The 17,229-nt window shown below is 43.4% G+C and overlaps 1 protein-coding gene across 1 annotated transcript in view; it reads right to left on the reverse strand.

Annotated features, from left to right (window-relative positions):
* The window catches only part of LOC139052497 (uncharacterized), a 125,230-nt gene extending 116,042 nt beyond the window's left edge, over positions 1-9,188 (reverse strand). The window contains exons 1-3 of the mRNA XM_070529617.1: positions 8,980-9,188; positions 5,548-5,616; positions 4,400-4,480 (exon numbers count right to left, since the gene is read on the reverse strand). Of these exons, the coding sequence (XP_070385718.1) occupies positions 4,400-4,480; positions 5,548-5,616; positions 8,980-9,188 (359 nt within the window). The remainder of the gene's footprint in view (positions 1-4,399; positions 4,481-5,547; positions 5,617-8,979) is intronic.
* Positions 9,189-17,229: the final 8,041 nt, after the last annotated feature.

A 17,229-nucleotide genomic window follows, 5' to 3' on the forward strand; every position in this document is an offset into this window, starting at 1 on the left:
AAACTCTTTTTTGTGCTGCATAGGGCTTTCTTTTATGTATTTTTCCACTGTTTTCGACTACCTCAGCGTGAGCGTATGTTTGGCGATTAACTTTGAATATGGCCAGTTTTAATGCTTTCATACTTATCGATAAATGAAAGTTTTACTTGAGATACGGGAAGGTCTGAGCCCGAGAAATCCTGCTATTCGTGGCCAATTTGAACGCAGCCACCTTCAGTGGTCAGTTTAAGTTGTATGTGAAGCTTCCCAACAATGCACCACCTTATTTAAATCGCGCACGTCTCTAATTTGAACTTCGCTATTTCTGCTGCCGCTCCCCGCGTGCCTTCACAGGTGGCGCGCGGTCCTTGCATCTCCCGTGTTCAGCATCTTCTGCTGTTGTACAATTTGAAGGCGCAGACGTTAAGGCTGAATGGGCATTTTTCGTTCTTTTCTAAACTTACATGAATTTACTTGCACGAGTGGTATTTGGAGCTGTTTTATATAGCGAGACAATAGTGAATGGTGACGCGGAGGTGGTCGGCTGAGTCCCATTCATCGAAAGCACTTTCCTTTTACAATTATTAAAATAGGAAGCAACTTTTGCGATGATTATTACATGTCTTAATGAGGTGCTACAACTCAACTTCGCACTTTCAGGTAACTGAAACAAGTGCCAATAATTTCAGTCTTCACGAATTGTTACACTTCACATTTAACTACAGAAGTCCGACAGCCGAGCGGAACGGTAAAGTTCGAGGTAACGAGATCTATTCCGCCATCCATACTAGAGTGCACGATGTCAATAAATCCTTTCATGCGGTAGCTATTAGTTGAAACAATGGAAAATGCTTGTAATATCAAGACGATTTAAGAACAATAAGAATAAGCATTTCATTATGTGGGTAAAAAAGTGGGTACCATCCGAAAGAGGAAATCTGTACCATGCGCTTCGCTAGCTTTATTTGCAACGGTGTGTTTCCAACAACAGTAGAATCTCAACCAGTAATACCCTGACAGGGGTCCTTAAGGAAAAATAAATTATAATGATGATGATGATGATGCTGTTGACGATGATGATGGTGTAAACTTGTCTTTTTTTTTTCGTTACCAAAACCGTTGAACTTAAGACTCTTTAAATGTGAAACTGGTAGTATCTCCTCGAAAATAATACCCTGATGCTTAATCTTTGGCTCAGTAAGAATGATTACTATAACTTTATAACTTAGCACAAATTGTTCTCTCACAGTATGTTGCTCGTTATTATGGACAGTGTAGAAGCCGGAAATCTGCATGACAGTGCTGACTGGCTTTAGTTCAAGATACATGTAACATGTATTCAACAAGCCTTGCGAAATTTTTGGCGTGATTGCCTGAAGTGCATTAGATGAATGTCCAGGATTCTGCCTCGGACGCCTATAAAAAGTGTCAAAAAGGAATCGGCGTACATTTCAACCTTACTTCTTTGTAGATTGTAGCCAGGCAATATTTCACGCGACACTGACAGGTCAGCTATATAGATATATTTTGTAGCATTTCTGTAAGAACACTGTAGCTAACAAGGCCTGTGTTCGCAAATCTCTTTAGCACACGATTCTTAGGTGCGAAATTATCGTGCGAAGAAAATGTACTACTAATGATGGGCGTTCATTTTGCGATTTGAATTTTAGAGTGAGGGAAAACACAATAGTGGACGCACTGATAAGGAAATAAGTTCGGTGAACTTGTAATGCTTTCACGTACTACTCTTACACGCCCGGTGTCTGGAATATGCAATGCAGAGAATCACATTTCGCTGTAAGTTCAGCAAGTAGTGCTCCTGTTGTCTCAAACAGCACTAACGTGCACGACTTTTCAACGAGCCGGCAAGCAAACTTCTAACACAACGAACAGTTCATACTGGTACGCTCAGGAGTGCGCCCAATGAAACTCATTCTGTGGACATCAAAAAGGCAAAGCTGGCACTCCCTTTTCGATTAACACACTTCGATGGCGAATCTTCATGACCTGGATTTACTTTCCATGGTGTGTTAAATGACATTAGTTGTGCGGCGTACCTATATTAAGTTTGAGCAGACTTTGCATTCCAGTTTATATCACGTGAACTCATTTGCGAGTTGCCTTTCACCAATTCATGTGACTAACTTTACATTTTAGTGGAGTATGTGTAAAGTGCGTTATGAGCTGCCTTTAGTGACCTGACTTAAATTATGAGGGTTGTAATATGGGCTTGTTGGTAATGCATCTTCAAGGGCTGCACGGTAGCGCGATTAGCGCTGTGTGTGTCCCTTTGTGTCTTTTTTTGTCCCGTCTTTTAATCGCGCTACCATAAACCCCTTCAATCATGGTTCTAATTATGGTTAAGCCACCCAATTATGGGTTGCTTAAAGGGCCCCTGAACCACTTCTCGACATTTTTTGAACATTTCAAGTAAACACGCGCATCAAAATCAGAATGCCGTCACAATTGACGATGCCAAACGGCACAGTGCGTAGCACTGTGGGAGCACCACAATATGAAAAAAATAACCCCGTGCGCCTCTCTGGACCTATCCTGCACCCTCCAGTTTATCCTGACATCACCAGGCTGTCTCTGATGATGTTACCAGTTTCCGGTGCTGTCGATTGGTCGAACGGAAGTGTACGACTGCAGGCAAGGCCTTCAAGCAATTACACACTCCTTCTTTCTAGTCGCGTTGCTCGCGATGCCATTGTGGGCAGCCAATGGGGGCAAAGAACAGAAACGCCAACAGAAGGGTCTCCCTATGAGGCTCTTCAACAGGACCCACCATACAGTTCCATTGTATTGGCGAGCTCATTAGCGCAGCAGCAGAGCTCGTTGGTGATGGCCTTTCCCGTAACATTTCGAGGTGTACTAGGCAAGGAAAAGACGATACTGTCCAGATGGCGTGTATCAGATGAAAGAGTAAAATGAGCGGGGACTACTTTTTGATAATCAAACACACGTAGCTCCACTATTACTGCACCGTTTCAAAAAATTCTCATGGCTACGTGTTCGTTGCCTTAACATGTACAACTGCAACACCGCAATTAAATTTTAACCTCGGTGGTTTAGGGGCCCTTTAAAGAAGACATTCACAGATTTTTAGTGACTGTAGATTGTGTTAGCTTCCTTCCTAACTTCTGGAAGTTACTCTACTTTACAAGCCTTGTTGCTCGCAATACCTTTGAGGTGCTCTTAGACGCTCGTCAGCTTCAACTGCCGACACTTTCTGCCCTGCACTGTCCTCGTTGCCCTCCTTTTCTAGTTCATGCTTAAAGAGACATGCGCAATTGACATGTGTGAGGATTACATGATCTTTACGCCCTTCGGAGCACACAAGGTGCATGAAGTGAATGTGTCTGGGTTGTGTCCCTTCGAAGTAGTGAATACCTAAAAAGTCGTTAGTAACAAAGGTGTCTTTGTGTACAGTGTTGTTAACGGGGCAAACATCGGAAAACCAACCAAACCATTTTCAGATGTCTCTTACAACCAAGTGTATCTTGTAATGAGATTCTACTGTACTGAATATTTTTCATCCATGGATCATCTGCATGTACATATAGTCACCAAGACATGTTGTGTGGAATGGCAAATCAGGAAAAGATCGTACTCTTACTTTTTGTCCCTAACATAAGCAGCTGATAACAATGATAAAAAAGCAGGTAATGAGGCTAGCATGGGACATATTCCTTCAGCTCTAAACAGTTTTTTCGGCCCACATCATTCCCTCATATGACACAAGGAAACAACTTGATTGCAGTAATGGCTGCATGTGATCTGACTTGATTGAAACAAACAATACGTAAGGTTTCCCTGTATGTAATTTTATCAGAGTGATTTTTACATGTCCCGCTGGCGATCCTGGCTGCACGATGTTTCTCATACTTTTTGGCATGATTTCTTTCTTTTCCACTCCACTCTTTTTTTCCGGTTTTCTCCCCTTTCCCTTCCCCCTTGCGTAAAATAGCATACCTGAAGTATGAAATCTGTTGAATTATTGTGTGTATCAAACCTGTTAACATGCAGGCTTCTCTGTGGTCTCTGTTGTGTTTTGCGCCGTAAAGTCAATTCAACATGAAAGATTGAATGTCCCTGCATTTAGTTTAACTGTGTATATATATATATATATATATATATATATATATATATATATATATATATATATATATATATATATATATATATATATATTATATGTCTCTTATGTTTTGAAGTATATGTACATTCAGGAGTGCCTGCATGCTCTTCTCCCCTGCTCCAGTGACGAAAAGGAGAACCTTTTTATGTACCATAGTAAAACATTCACAGGTTTTCGCTGTGCCCATTACATCACTTATCATATGGATCTGTCTCAATACAGAGTAGCAGTGGCCCATAATACTAGCCCATCCCAACATAACTATAAATTAGCACATACCGACATGCTGTGAAACAGCTGTTGCAAAGCCGCTGGTGCTGGCAATTTCCGCAGCACTGCAGTGGTACAGCTGAGTGCCACCTGTATAGTGACAAATGCATATGCATGTTAGCAACTCAGTAGTTGCTGATGGTTTCATAAGCTTTACACTACACAATAAAGTAATCTAGACAACTTTGTTGGAAAAAATACACATAATTAGGCCCCATTTAAACACTAACACGATTAATTGCCCCCCAATCTTTCACTCACTAAGGGATAATACTACTGAAACATCGGTGGAGAGCTCAGATTAACACAGCCCATAAAGGACAAGTTTTCTTTGAGGAAAACAGCTACAACAGCGGTTAGTTTTCTTGATCATTGTATGTGCTAGCTTTGATTTAAATGTCATGCAATACTATAAAACATGAAGTGCCGCATTTCTAGCAGCAGAAGGCGTCGTCAGCCTCATGGTACAGCTGATTTTTGCACTGTTGGTGTCAGTGAGCCGACACATACAAAGAAAACCGAATTCACACATACATATACAGTGCCAAGTGCACTCCTCCTCCTGAAAACGCAGCCACCAGTTCCAATGCTACTGAAAGGAAACGTTATATGTAGTGCGAGACTGCATGAAACTATCACTTATGACTGTAAGTGTATGATCTGCTGATTGGAGAGGTAGTCACATGCTATTTCTAGTCTCTTTTAGAAGCATTACTAAAGAATGAATTAAAATCTATTCATAAGTCACGAATTTCACGCATCCGCAGTTTGGTTAAATAACTTGTGAGAAAAAGACATGTTTACCTGGAATAGCAACCTTTTACCTGCTGCAAAACTTTCCTTCGATATAATGAAATAACTTTACAGCGTCATAATGTATTGTGTTTCTCGGAACTACTTGCCGGCAGTGGCGAGTTACAGTGTTTATATCTGACTCATTGGGCGAGAATACTGCCAAACACAAATGCTTCACGAACACGAGAACACGTCTCTCGCAGAGAATAGCAACCATAGAATAGCAACAGCCTCTGTGAGACATGATCGCACCTTTGTGGTCAAAATGTACATTAAACAACACCACCATCTGATTAAAAAAAGCCTCAGTACAAGGCGGCAGCCAACTGCATAATGTGAAATTGCAAGTGATGTCCACTTACTGGTGGTCTGTGTTTGAGTCACTTCTGGCAGTGGACTGGGTGCTGAGAAATGCACGTCCTGGGTTGTCCCTATAAAACATACAGGGTTATATCAATTGTTTAAAATAAATATGCACCGGCATTGCATAAGTTACAAAACAAATGAATAAACTAATAAACAACTGTAATGTAAACAGAGTACACATGATAAGATAGGCTGTCAACTGGTAATGCATTACGCGAAAAACCTAATGCATAGGAAAGACTATATGTATACACAGGAAGCTCATACAAAGTTTAATTCGCTCTAGGTGTTTCCGTGCAGTATATTCAAATTATTATGTCTCGTGGTTAGAGCAAAATTAGTGTAAATTACGCACTAAATCCTGCAAAACTTTTCTTCAATATGCACCTGTGCACGCTTCGAATGAGTAGCGTTGTAAAATTTACGTACATGGCATTTAACATAGTTGCTGAACACGGATTTCTTTTGCCCTGTGTCGTGTACAGAGACCTACATATATCTGCCCCCCCCCCCCTTTTTGTACTAGCCATACTGCGTGCCACAGCGCCTATACGCACGTCAATAAACCTCACGACACAGAAATAAAAAAGCGCCAATCACCCCTCCCCCCATGCCTGCATGTTGTAGTGGGCCTAACCTAACCAAGCATGGAGTGTTGCTTTTTATAGTAAACACAGGCACCGTGCTCATTGCAAGTATGTATCATGTCCCTAATCAAATATGCAATTTCATTGTACCACTATTTTTTATCACATGGATGTATCTGTTGAGAGGCAAGACAAAAAGCAGTCACTTCTCAGAACTAATCAGCTTTTTTATAACACATTTCTAACTTTTCAATGACACTTGCTGCTATGTGTTTCTCTCCAGAGAGCATACTTGATTTGACTTTCCAATCAGAGACATTACATAAATATACCATGTTAAGATGACTGCCTGGAGCACGTGAGAATTTTCATCTTGGTGTAACATACTGTATCTTGATTTTATTTACATTTGGTCAAATGGTACACCCAATATACCCACATACTAGTTTTTTTGTGCAAATTGCATGCCAATATATTTTGATTTTTTAGCATTGGTTTCTCTGCACTACGCGAAGTCGCGCTGCACTGGCTCTTTCACATCCTCGTGTCCTTGCAGCTGCCTTCTTGCGTTATATAAAGCGGGTGGCTGAAAAATATTGCATGCAAAAGTCAACACAAGGGCATGGTGCAAAACAACATCAAGACAGTCAAGGCCATGGCAATCAAAGGAAGTCTTAGCTCTTAGACTTCTTAGTGAAATGCATGCAAAGCATCCAAATGACTGCAACAGTCAACTGCTAAATAACTTCAATTTAAGATTTACCAAAAAAGAAATAACGGACAATTCATCCTCGTTCGGCACGAATGTTCGAATACTCCTGCTAATGAATAGAATATTGGTCATTTTCAGACATCATAGGTCTGTCATGAGTCTGGTGTATCGCAAACACCACTTGTGACACATCCTAAGCACGTGCCCAGTGTGCCCCCCGCACCATCCCTGGTTGTGCCACTGATGAAGCCATAATTTGAGGATTATGGCTGCAAACATGATGCTCAGTAGGGATGAAAATATTGTCCTTCAGTCCAATGGATATATGGATCTGCCTATAAAAAAGGGCAACAAGGCTTCTTATGGCAAGCTTACCCACATTTCAATACTAACAAGAAAGTTCACTGTGGCCTGCATCTAAGCTTACTAAAAGGCATGAACTTATTTTCATGTATGAGGTGCGCAATGGAGTTCATTTTTTACACGGCTGCAGTTTGAAATCTAGCATTTTAGATTCTTGAAGGCATGTAAAATTTGCAGTTAAACCGCAGTTATTAGTTTATTACACCAACCTATCGTTCTCTCTACGACAGACTGGTAACACGGAATTAAAGCAACATTTTATTTTGATATTTTATTTCTCTACTAAAAATATTCAAGCGATAAACACATTTTGATCTGCCATGCAATAGCAAAATGCACACATTATGCTTGTAACCCCCAGAGGAAGGCTGATTTAGCTATTCATATGACATAACTCTGACATGCCAACTCATATTAGCAAATGCAAAGGCATGTCCAAAACAATAAGCGTATGCAAAGCGCCCCTGCAATTGTAATTACACACAGCAGCCGTCATATTCGATGCCGATGCATAACTAGCTGCTCGACAATCTACCGAGTTCGTAGACATAAGCATCCTTTCAGTTTCGCACCGTGCACGAAAACCGCAACAGAAGACAAAACCAAACCTGCCTATAATCACACCATTTCAATACATGAGCAAAAACAGTTCAGTCTTAGGGATAAGCTCTGTGAGAGCGATTTAGTGCGCGACGGCGACGAGCGATGGCTTCGAGCGACGAAACGGGCCGTCGCTTGAACAGATGGCTCGATTCTGGAAATCTTGAAATCGTATCTCGTCGCCCGGCAGTGGCATGAGCGACAAGCCAATAGCGCGAAGCCGGAACTGGATGTACATCGCTCAAATACTACCGATTGTCGCGCGGAACGAGCAAATGATTCAATTTTTATACGAACAAGTGCAAGAACCTACTGCAAGACCTCTGGGAATATTTTGTGCCACTTTTTATAGTAAAATACATCAAGGTAAATTACTAAAGCACGCGTCGCGCGTGATTGCAGCCCTCATGCCGGCAACACCGGGGAGGCGTCGCTCAAAATCGTCGCTCGCACGGAGTACGAATTGTAGGCGACGAGCGAACGCGACAGCCATCTCCATCGCGTCGCTTGTAGCTGCCGCGCGCAAGATCGCTTATATGGGGTTTATACTTTTTTCAGCATAAAACGTGTATTCCTCATGAGTTTTCAGTAAGTTCAAGATAACGCGCCCAACTGACCTCTTGCAGCATGCAGCTGAATGCCTGCGGCAAAGTTTGTAACTAGCACTGGTGCTGCACGTAACTTCAGTGGTCGCAGATTCCCCCTAAGCGAGACACCGGCAAGAGCGCGGTTTATTTATAAAAAAAGCATACTGCCAGCAAAATGACGCCTTCTGTTATGTGATCCCTTAGTTCAACAGCGTTCCGTACACAGTAGACTGACAAACTGAATAAATTCAAACACACAAAACGCACGCTAATCACGCTCCGCATAGGCTCGGAATCACTGACTGGTGAACGAACCATTTTAAGCGTCCTCTCGCCTGGCGTCTTATTGAACATACCATAGTTCTGGCAGCGTTTCCGATTTTTAAAGCTCTTACGGACAACGACAAAGTGATAAAATCAGATGCAGTTATCGCGAGGATTGGCTTTTTCGATTGACATCTAGAGACACAGCGCGTATGCCTAGTCCTTTGGCAATCGCGTCGGCTAAGCGCAGCGACGACTTCATGGCGATAGCATGACATATACGGAGAATGTGCACCTAAGTTAGAATTCACTTACCGATCAGGATTTGTTATATCCAAGGCATGACGAACGACTGTCGTATTTTCGTGGCGACGCGAGATGGCTGACACACGATCTCCCCTGGCTGGCCTTGGTTGCTGCTCGCAGGGCGGATCACCTTTCTCCGGTGCTGTGTTGCTCCGCGACCTTGAGCGCGCGCGCGGTGGAGCAACTCCGAGTGGAAAAGTAGAGCGCTCGCTACGCATTCCTTTGAACTGCGGCGGCCTGTTCTCTTAGAGGAAAAACGATGTGTTCTTTGCTCAGCGTGCATGAATGATACATTGCCATGTTCGGGGCCAGCCACCTACAGTTGAAGCAGAAGATTACGCTACGTTTTGTTCTCTATTGCGGCAAGAGTAGAACGGGCATTGTGCTCTCTCTCTCTCTGAAGGTGAGAGTGAAAAGCACATTTCACTCTCTCCTTGGTGACAGACTGAACAATGCATTTCACTCTCCACGACATTTTGCGATAGTAAAACGACGCTTTGAAGAGTGAACCGGCCGCTTCACTCCTGCGATACCCTTCCTGGTTTTTAGAGTGTACTCGGAGCCGCGATTCGCCAAGGCGGCCGAATTTCGATGGAGGCAAAATGCGAAAACACTCGTGTACTTAGACCTAGGTGCACATTAAAGAACCCCAGGTTGTCCAAATTTCCGGAGTTACCCACTACGGCGTGCCTCATAATCAGATCGTGGTTTTCGCACGTAAAACTTCATAATCTACCTATCTAGTCTCGATTGTTTTGAAATGCAAGGTGACATTACACTTCCCGCTAGACATCTAAAGAATGGCAGCCAGGCGAAAGAATTATGTGCGTTACAGTTCGGGCGTTATATTATGTGGCGTATTGCAATGCGTCTTAGAGAGGGTTGAAAACTTGCGCCACATTTAAAACTAGATAGAAAATTTGATAATCTCATCTTGCACAACTCTTACTTGCCCCTATGATACAGCTGGGTGGCGGCTTTGCACGTTTTGTTTGTAACTTTCCTGTGCAAGGGCGCAAGAGCAGCATAGGCTATGTCCAACCCGGGAAACTTGTGGCGAAGTAATCGTACCACCGGCTGTGTCCTGCTGGTAAGAAGAGCCTAGCAGACGAAACTTGCGGTTCGAGTTCACATGGCGCACATGCGCTGATCTTGCTGATCTTGTCGCTTCGCGTCGTTAGAAGGCGCTGGCTGGTTGGCCGGTCGATGGTCTGAAGCAACATGAGACTGTACCAGTGGGGGGAAACTCCCCGGTTTCGGTGGTAGAGGTAATTGGTGCCATCTCCGTATTGGGCGAACCCGAAAATCCGTTTCCCTTGCATGGCCTCGTAGATCGTCGTGCGCACGCGCGCCGATCAAGGTGGCCGAGACCTTCCCCCCATCTCCTCTCCGATCGCCCTCCCTAGTTACTCCTTCGCAACTCCCTCACCTTCGACTCTCCGCGCGCACGCCGTGCGGCCCCGCCGGCCCGGCGCCCGCTCAGCCCGCTGCATGACGTTTCATGTTTCGATTTCTGCTGTTATCGCGAAGCGTGCGCTGCTGTGCGTTCAGCGGCGTGAGTAGTTTCGTCACTTTCGTGGTCCTCGGTAGCAGTGTGCTTGTGCTCCGCGGTATTTCGTCCGTTTCACGACTCGTACCGCTCGTGCATAGTGCAGTGTTGCACCAATACCTCAAAAAGAAGCCCTGCAAGGCTGTTCCGCGTGCCTAAAGACAACAGGTGAGCGCTCAGACCTAAGGACATCAGAAGGCGCATGTACGCAAAAACAGCCCTGTGCATGTGTGTGCTCCATGAAGCTCCGGATTTTGTTGCGCTTTGATTATGCTGCACTTGCCTCTTCCCGGTAGAGAAAACTGACAAATATTTGTTCCTCCTCATTGTCACCTGGTCTATGACTTGTGTTTTTCGTGCCAAGTCTCATTCTGCAACTTCAGTAACCTGCCCAGATTTCCCTACCGTCCTCAGTGCTTTTCTGTTTGTCATGTTGTACAAACGTAATAACAGCTGAAATATTACTGTTCGTGTTTGTGTACTACCTCAGTAACCGCCGATGTGAAAACCGCGCCAACAACCTTCATGTGTAGGCATGATACGCTTCTTTTTTTTCTTCTGGAAAGTATGAGCATTGCAAGTGTCCTACATGCAGATTTTTGCAGTTCGTGTTTATTATACAAACGAGTGCCCAGTAGATACGACTTAGTACCTTAAGTGACGTAATTTTATTGCTACGCATTGCATTTGGGTCGAAATTTTACCTGGTCTTTGATAGAGGAATAAGCCTTTCTGCGAATGTTTTCTATGTGCTGCTGCCAAAGCTGACTACCTTCCGTTCCCCTTGCCACCGTTACTCAAGTTGTGGCCAAGTGCAAAATAATGTGATAATGTGTATTTCAATTTTTAATACAGTGTTATTTTTGTTCTGCCATTTCTTTTCAATTTGTTCAGCAGTAATAAACATGTCACGCGTTTCATATACTTTCGTGCAGATTTATAAGTAAGCTCTTTTTTTTGTATGGCTCTCAGTCAAACAATGTTAGCATTTTATTCTATTTTTTAGATATTTTGCGTGTCATTGTTTTTGCCATTACCAGTAAGTTTTCCCTTTTTATAGTTGTCATTGACTATGTCATACATTTCGTCCAGTTTTTTGCAATATCTTAGTGCATATAACAGAAGCTCGTCTACATTTCAGTCTTTAGGGCGTTATATAAAAATTTAGGTTATTTATGTGTGTGTGTACATGAAATGGCCTTCGCGTTTTCTAGCGCTTTCTTTTGTTATTTCACCGTCTGTGAACTTTTGTGTTTAGCACTCTTGTATGTCATGCACTTTTCACTTTTGAGCGGTATCACACCACGTTATAAGAAAAATCTGTTTTCGGAAACGATGTCAATAAAGCGAGACCAAAGATCTGTTGTGTTGGAAGTGCACTTCTTTTATGTCCCGGCACATGAATGTAAGTATGGGCATGACTGCGTGCGTGCTTGCCAATGCATAGTCCAGGGCGCACCACGCGCCAGCTCGCAAGCAATGCCAATGCGCTGCGTAGCGCGCGCATTGCTTGCGAGCTGGCGCGTGGAGTGCCGTAGCATGCGCGCGATAAAAAAAAAAAAGAGAACGCGCTTCGTACAGGTAAAAACAAAAAACAAGTAAGTGGCGCGGGCGGCACCGGGGAAAGAGGGAAAGTGCGCGGAGCGGCTTGGCATAATAAAAACAAAAAGAAAAGAAAAACGTTTGAGACAGGAGGCGCCGCGTGGCTGCTCTTCCTGTTGCCATGACAACGTCAACAATCGTGTGCGCCGCCATTTTGCTTCTGCGTCGCCCATTAGTTAGGGCCGTAACTGAAGGGGACCTTAGCGCTAGCGTCGAAAGAGCGTCTGCTCGAAAACAACCAATGGCAGCCATGCGGAGATTCACCCCCCTGACTGTACTTTTCCAAAAAATTATACGCGGAGATCAGAGGCTTATGTGGTCTGTATTTTGAGCTGACAACTGTAAAAGCAAAACCGGTTTTGATGTTAGAGCTCCCGATACAAAGCTGTTTGAACTGCATCTGACTCGCAAAGAAAAAAAAACGAAAATAAGTGAATCAGGAAAGAAGTTGACTTGCAATAAGTCACTCAATATACTTTCTCGGAACGATCCAGCGAGGTTATTCCTTCCCGAACGTCTCTACATATTGAAAGACCTTGTCGCGTCATTGCGGGCGGCACACGGTACTGTGCACTGAGGCCGAATGTGCCGCCCACTGTAGCAGAGAACGCGGTTGTTGCCATGCTGTACGGAGTGGCGGGCAAGGAGAACATCGATGCACCCAACTGATGATGATTTATTGCCGTCCTGTTTAGAATGGGGCGGTGACAAATAGTCCCGACCTTGCTTCATTTTATCACGTATGGTGCGCATTTTTTTCATTCTACATTTCTAGGTGGACATTTGCCACTTTGACCATTTCTATCTATCTATCCTCCTACGTCTTTGTGCTCTCATGGTTGTTTCGTTAACTTGGTATGTACTAAAATGGACATACTGCGACAAGAGTGTATTACGGACGTAGTCGGTCATGGCATGAATGTCATGAGTGTGTCATGTAGGTCATGAAAAAAGTGCTTACGTCTTGGTGCTCTCATGGCCGTTTCGTTAACTTGGTATGTACCAATATTGACATAGTATGACAAAAGTCTATGACAAACATAAATCATAGGTTGTGGCGTGAATATCATGACGTGTGTTATGCAGGTGATGAAACAGTAGCCTACATTTTTCTGCTCTCATGGTCGTTTTGTTAACTTGGTATGTACCAAAATTAGCATAGTGTGACAAAAGTGCATGACGAACATAAATGATAGGTTATGACATGAATTTCACGAGATCCGTTTCATGTAGTTTATGAAACAGCTACCTACGCCTTGGTATCTAGCAAAATTGACATAGTATGACCACAGTGCATGAGGAACATTAATGATAGGTCATGACATGAATGTCATGGAGGTCATGAAGCAGCCTCCTACGTCTTGGTGCTCTCATGGTCATTCGGTTAACTTGGTAGGCTCCCCGCACATTGCTTTGCATAACATGGATTCCCACAGGGCGTGTGGTCTGCTGACTTTTTGTACAGATCTCCGTAATTGTCGTTTTTTTTTTCAGAACTTCTGTCTACCTTGTATCTCTACCTATACCAGCAACGCAACCAGTTGTATCAATCTTCTCCCTGCTTTTTTTTTTCACGAATATCCTAAATGTATCTTGCTTGTCTCGACTGCTGACTGGTTGATGCCTACGTCTATTAAATCCAGGCTCTTCTGGTTGGTGTAAATAACAGACGAGTCTCACTGGGTGAATTCCTTCACATTCCATTATATTGTGCTGAGTGATCTCCGAATTTTCGCCGCAGCATACACATACCTCATCTTGCACTGACTATTTGCCCTCTGTTTTTGTCCTCAGGCAACCAGCTCGAGCCTGAAATAGCAAGGCACTGCCCTTAGTGTTAGCGTACAGATACTCCCCTTCTAATTTCTTTCTTCCCATTCATGTATATCCCCTTGTTTGTTGTTGTTGTTGTTGTCTCCAGCCAATTCACGGCCTCTGTTTCTCTCATTTTTTGATGAGTACTGGTTGTCTAGATACACTTTCAATTACCCTGTTCTCGGTTGCTAACATTCCTGACCTCTTCCTCCATTCTGTCTCAATGCTTTTGAGAATAGATAGAGCAGCATTAGCACAAAAATTGAAAATTGGATACCCGGATTCATAGGCGTATATACAGGGGCAAGGGGGGCACTTGCCCCTCCCCCCTGTCATTCCTCGAAGTGGAGGGGCAAAATGTGCTATTGCCCCCCCTCCCCCTCACTCACACTTTTGAAAGCGGGCGCTTTCTTAATGCGTTGGAAAACCCAACAAAACAACAGCTAAGGCGAAATTTTTGAAAACTCTCGATACAGATTTCTGCTCCTCAACAGGTGCTACATAGAAGTTTTTTTTCCGAGCGGGAAAAAAGCTCGTAAATAGAGGCCAAATTCACGTGCGACTGGCCGCTCAAGGCACCTTGCGAGTCTGCGGGCTTTTTTCACGCTCGGAAAAACACTTTTATGTAGCACGTATCGAGCAACAGAAAGCTGTATCGGGAGTTTTCATGTTGCTCTTCAAGTTTCTCATTCACACTTTTCATCTAGTTTTAATATTGGAGAAGTTGATTAATTAATTTGGTGTGTGTGTCTAATTAGGCGGAATTAAATAATCTTGAGTATCTCCAAGCGACGGCAAATAACATTATCTTGGTTCTGTCAAGCTACGTGGCATTTTCATATATGTATTGTTTGCCTCAAGTTCCATACGACACCCTGTGTATGTGCAGAGTCTGTCGAATTTCATTGTGTAATCACCACTTATCCTTCATATGATGGTGAAAGCGGTCTTCAGAATTGTCGACAGTTGGCAAGTTCATGACCAATTATTTTGGCAGTGGTTGTCCTGTGTGGTATTTATTTTTTGTGTAGTGTTTTTGTTTCCGGCTTCATGCGTTAAAACAAAAGCGACACTGTCAAATGTGAAGAGTCATTACAATGCCAGTAAACCTCTGCCTTGCATCTTTTCTATCGGCGTGTGTCACTTCTGACGTTGTCGGTTAATTTTATTTTTGGCTGTTTCAACATAAAAGTTACATTAGCCCACGTTCGCTGCCAGAACCCCCCCAAAAAGTAGATGTCACATTTTGAAGAAACGGGGGTCATTTTTGGGGGCATATATACCAAAAGTTTGAACTGTGTAAGTTGCTTATGAGCTTCAAAACAATTTACTAATATACTTGCTTTCTCCCAACTTCATGTGCTATGCGAGTCATTTAGTTTCTTTTCCTGGTTTCCTTGGTAACCTATGATTCACAGTGTTCATAATTCGTTGAATTTGGAATTGTGTTGTGCGCCTCTAGAGATTAATTTTTTACCTGTGAGAGTTCATTGCAGCCTTTGTAGAAAGTTATTTATTCAAGCGTTCTATTTTTTATAGTGCCAGTACTCGAAATGTTTTCCATATTCCTAAAAAAACGGCACGAGATACGAACTTCAAATTACGTGCAAATAGGGATCATATTTAGTCTAATGCGCTGCGAAAGCTTTACGTACGTGTTTTAAATGTGCTGTTGGAAATAGTTACTAAACCCTCATCTTCCCTCGGTTTTTGTTCGTTTTACGAGGCTCGCAGTTTGTTTCTCCGATGTCTTCGTTGAACTAAACAAGGCACCTTGGTCATATTTAAAAAAAAAATTAGAGCCATGGTATATGTATTCTGCAGGCGGCGTTGCAAATAGCTTGGTTGAATACGCCATTTTGCAATAGATTACGTCTGGAAGTGGTACGCAGCATTTTTCGCGGGTTTAACGAGCGGGGTGAAGTTATACCGCCGCCCTTACATAATTACAATTAGAACTGAGGTCAAATGTTGCTGACGTGCCGGGATACACCCACACACACACACACACACACACACACACACACACACACACACACACACACACACACATATATATATATATATATATATATATATATATATATATATATATATATATATATATATATATATATATATATGTAGCGTTCCTAACTAGAACGGCAACAGAAATGACATCATCTAAGTGAGACGGGTGTCGTCCGCCATTTTATTCCAACTTCTTCCTTCTCACTTCTCCCCTAGCACCTTCCTTCGTCTTCTTTCATGCGTCCAGCGCATACCGCTTCACTCTTCCGGATTTCTTTTAATTACACCTCCTAGGGTAATACTTGAATACGTTTCCAATAGCGGCGCACTCCGTTTGGCCCGAGGCTCCCGCGTACCAGACATTCTTCAATATTCCATGCTGGCATGCAGTCTTAATAACTTGAAATGGTCCGCAATATTTTGAATTTGAGGGCACAGCTCCTTTCCTTACAAGGACATAGTCTCCAGGCTGTATGTCCGGTATCTCGCTACTGTGGCTTTTATCAAAGTTTCGCTTCATGCGGCGCCTGTAGATCTCCTGTTCTTTGACAGTTTTCCTTACTTCCGCAAGTTCGAGGTTCTCTAGGAGACCTAGCTCACGATCTGCAGGAAGTATGGGCGCTGTACCTGAAGTTACAAAATGAGGGCTGCAGCCTAAACTCGTGGTGTATGATCTGTTGTGATGCTTCACAGCGGCCTCGAGACAGCACTTCCAGCCACCGGCAAAGTCTGGATACATCTTCAGATACTGTTTGATGTCTCGTATGGCACGTTCCGCTAGGCCGTTTGCTGCCGGGTGGTATGGAGAAGAATACTTTATCATGATGCCGTGCTCCTGGGCCCACTTTGATAATTTGACACTCCGAAAAGCCGGCCCGTTGTCGCAGACGAGCGTCTTTGTGTGTTTAAAACACTCAGCTTTGAGGAGGTCTATTACGCTGTTTGCGTCTTCTTTGCCAGCTTTAGCCGCAATCGTCCGTGTGCACTCATCTATGGAGAGCAAGAAAGCTTGCGTTCGCTTGACTCCTTCCCCCTTCTTTTTGAGCTCCGCGAAGTCCAAATGAATTACTTCGAACGGGATGCTTGAATATTCAGGGTTTGTCATAACGTCTGTCGATTGCTTGAATTTAACTTTGTTCACCTGGCAGAGGTGGCATGTGCGGATGTAATGGCTGATGTCGTTTTTCATGCCCGGCCATGTGAATCTCATGAGCAATTTCTTATAAGTGCGCCAGAAGCCATCATGTCCACCCGATTCAGGGGTGTCGTGGTATAGATGAAGA

This window comes from Dermacentor albipictus, unplaced genomic scaffold (assembly GCF_038994185.2).
Source record: "Dermacentor albipictus isolate Rhodes 1998 colony unplaced genomic scaffold, USDA_Dalb.pri_finalv2 scaffold_25, whole genome shotgun sequence".
Lineage (NCBI taxonomy): Eukaryota > Metazoa > Arthropoda > Arachnida > Ixodida > Ixodidae > Dermacentor > Dermacentor albipictus.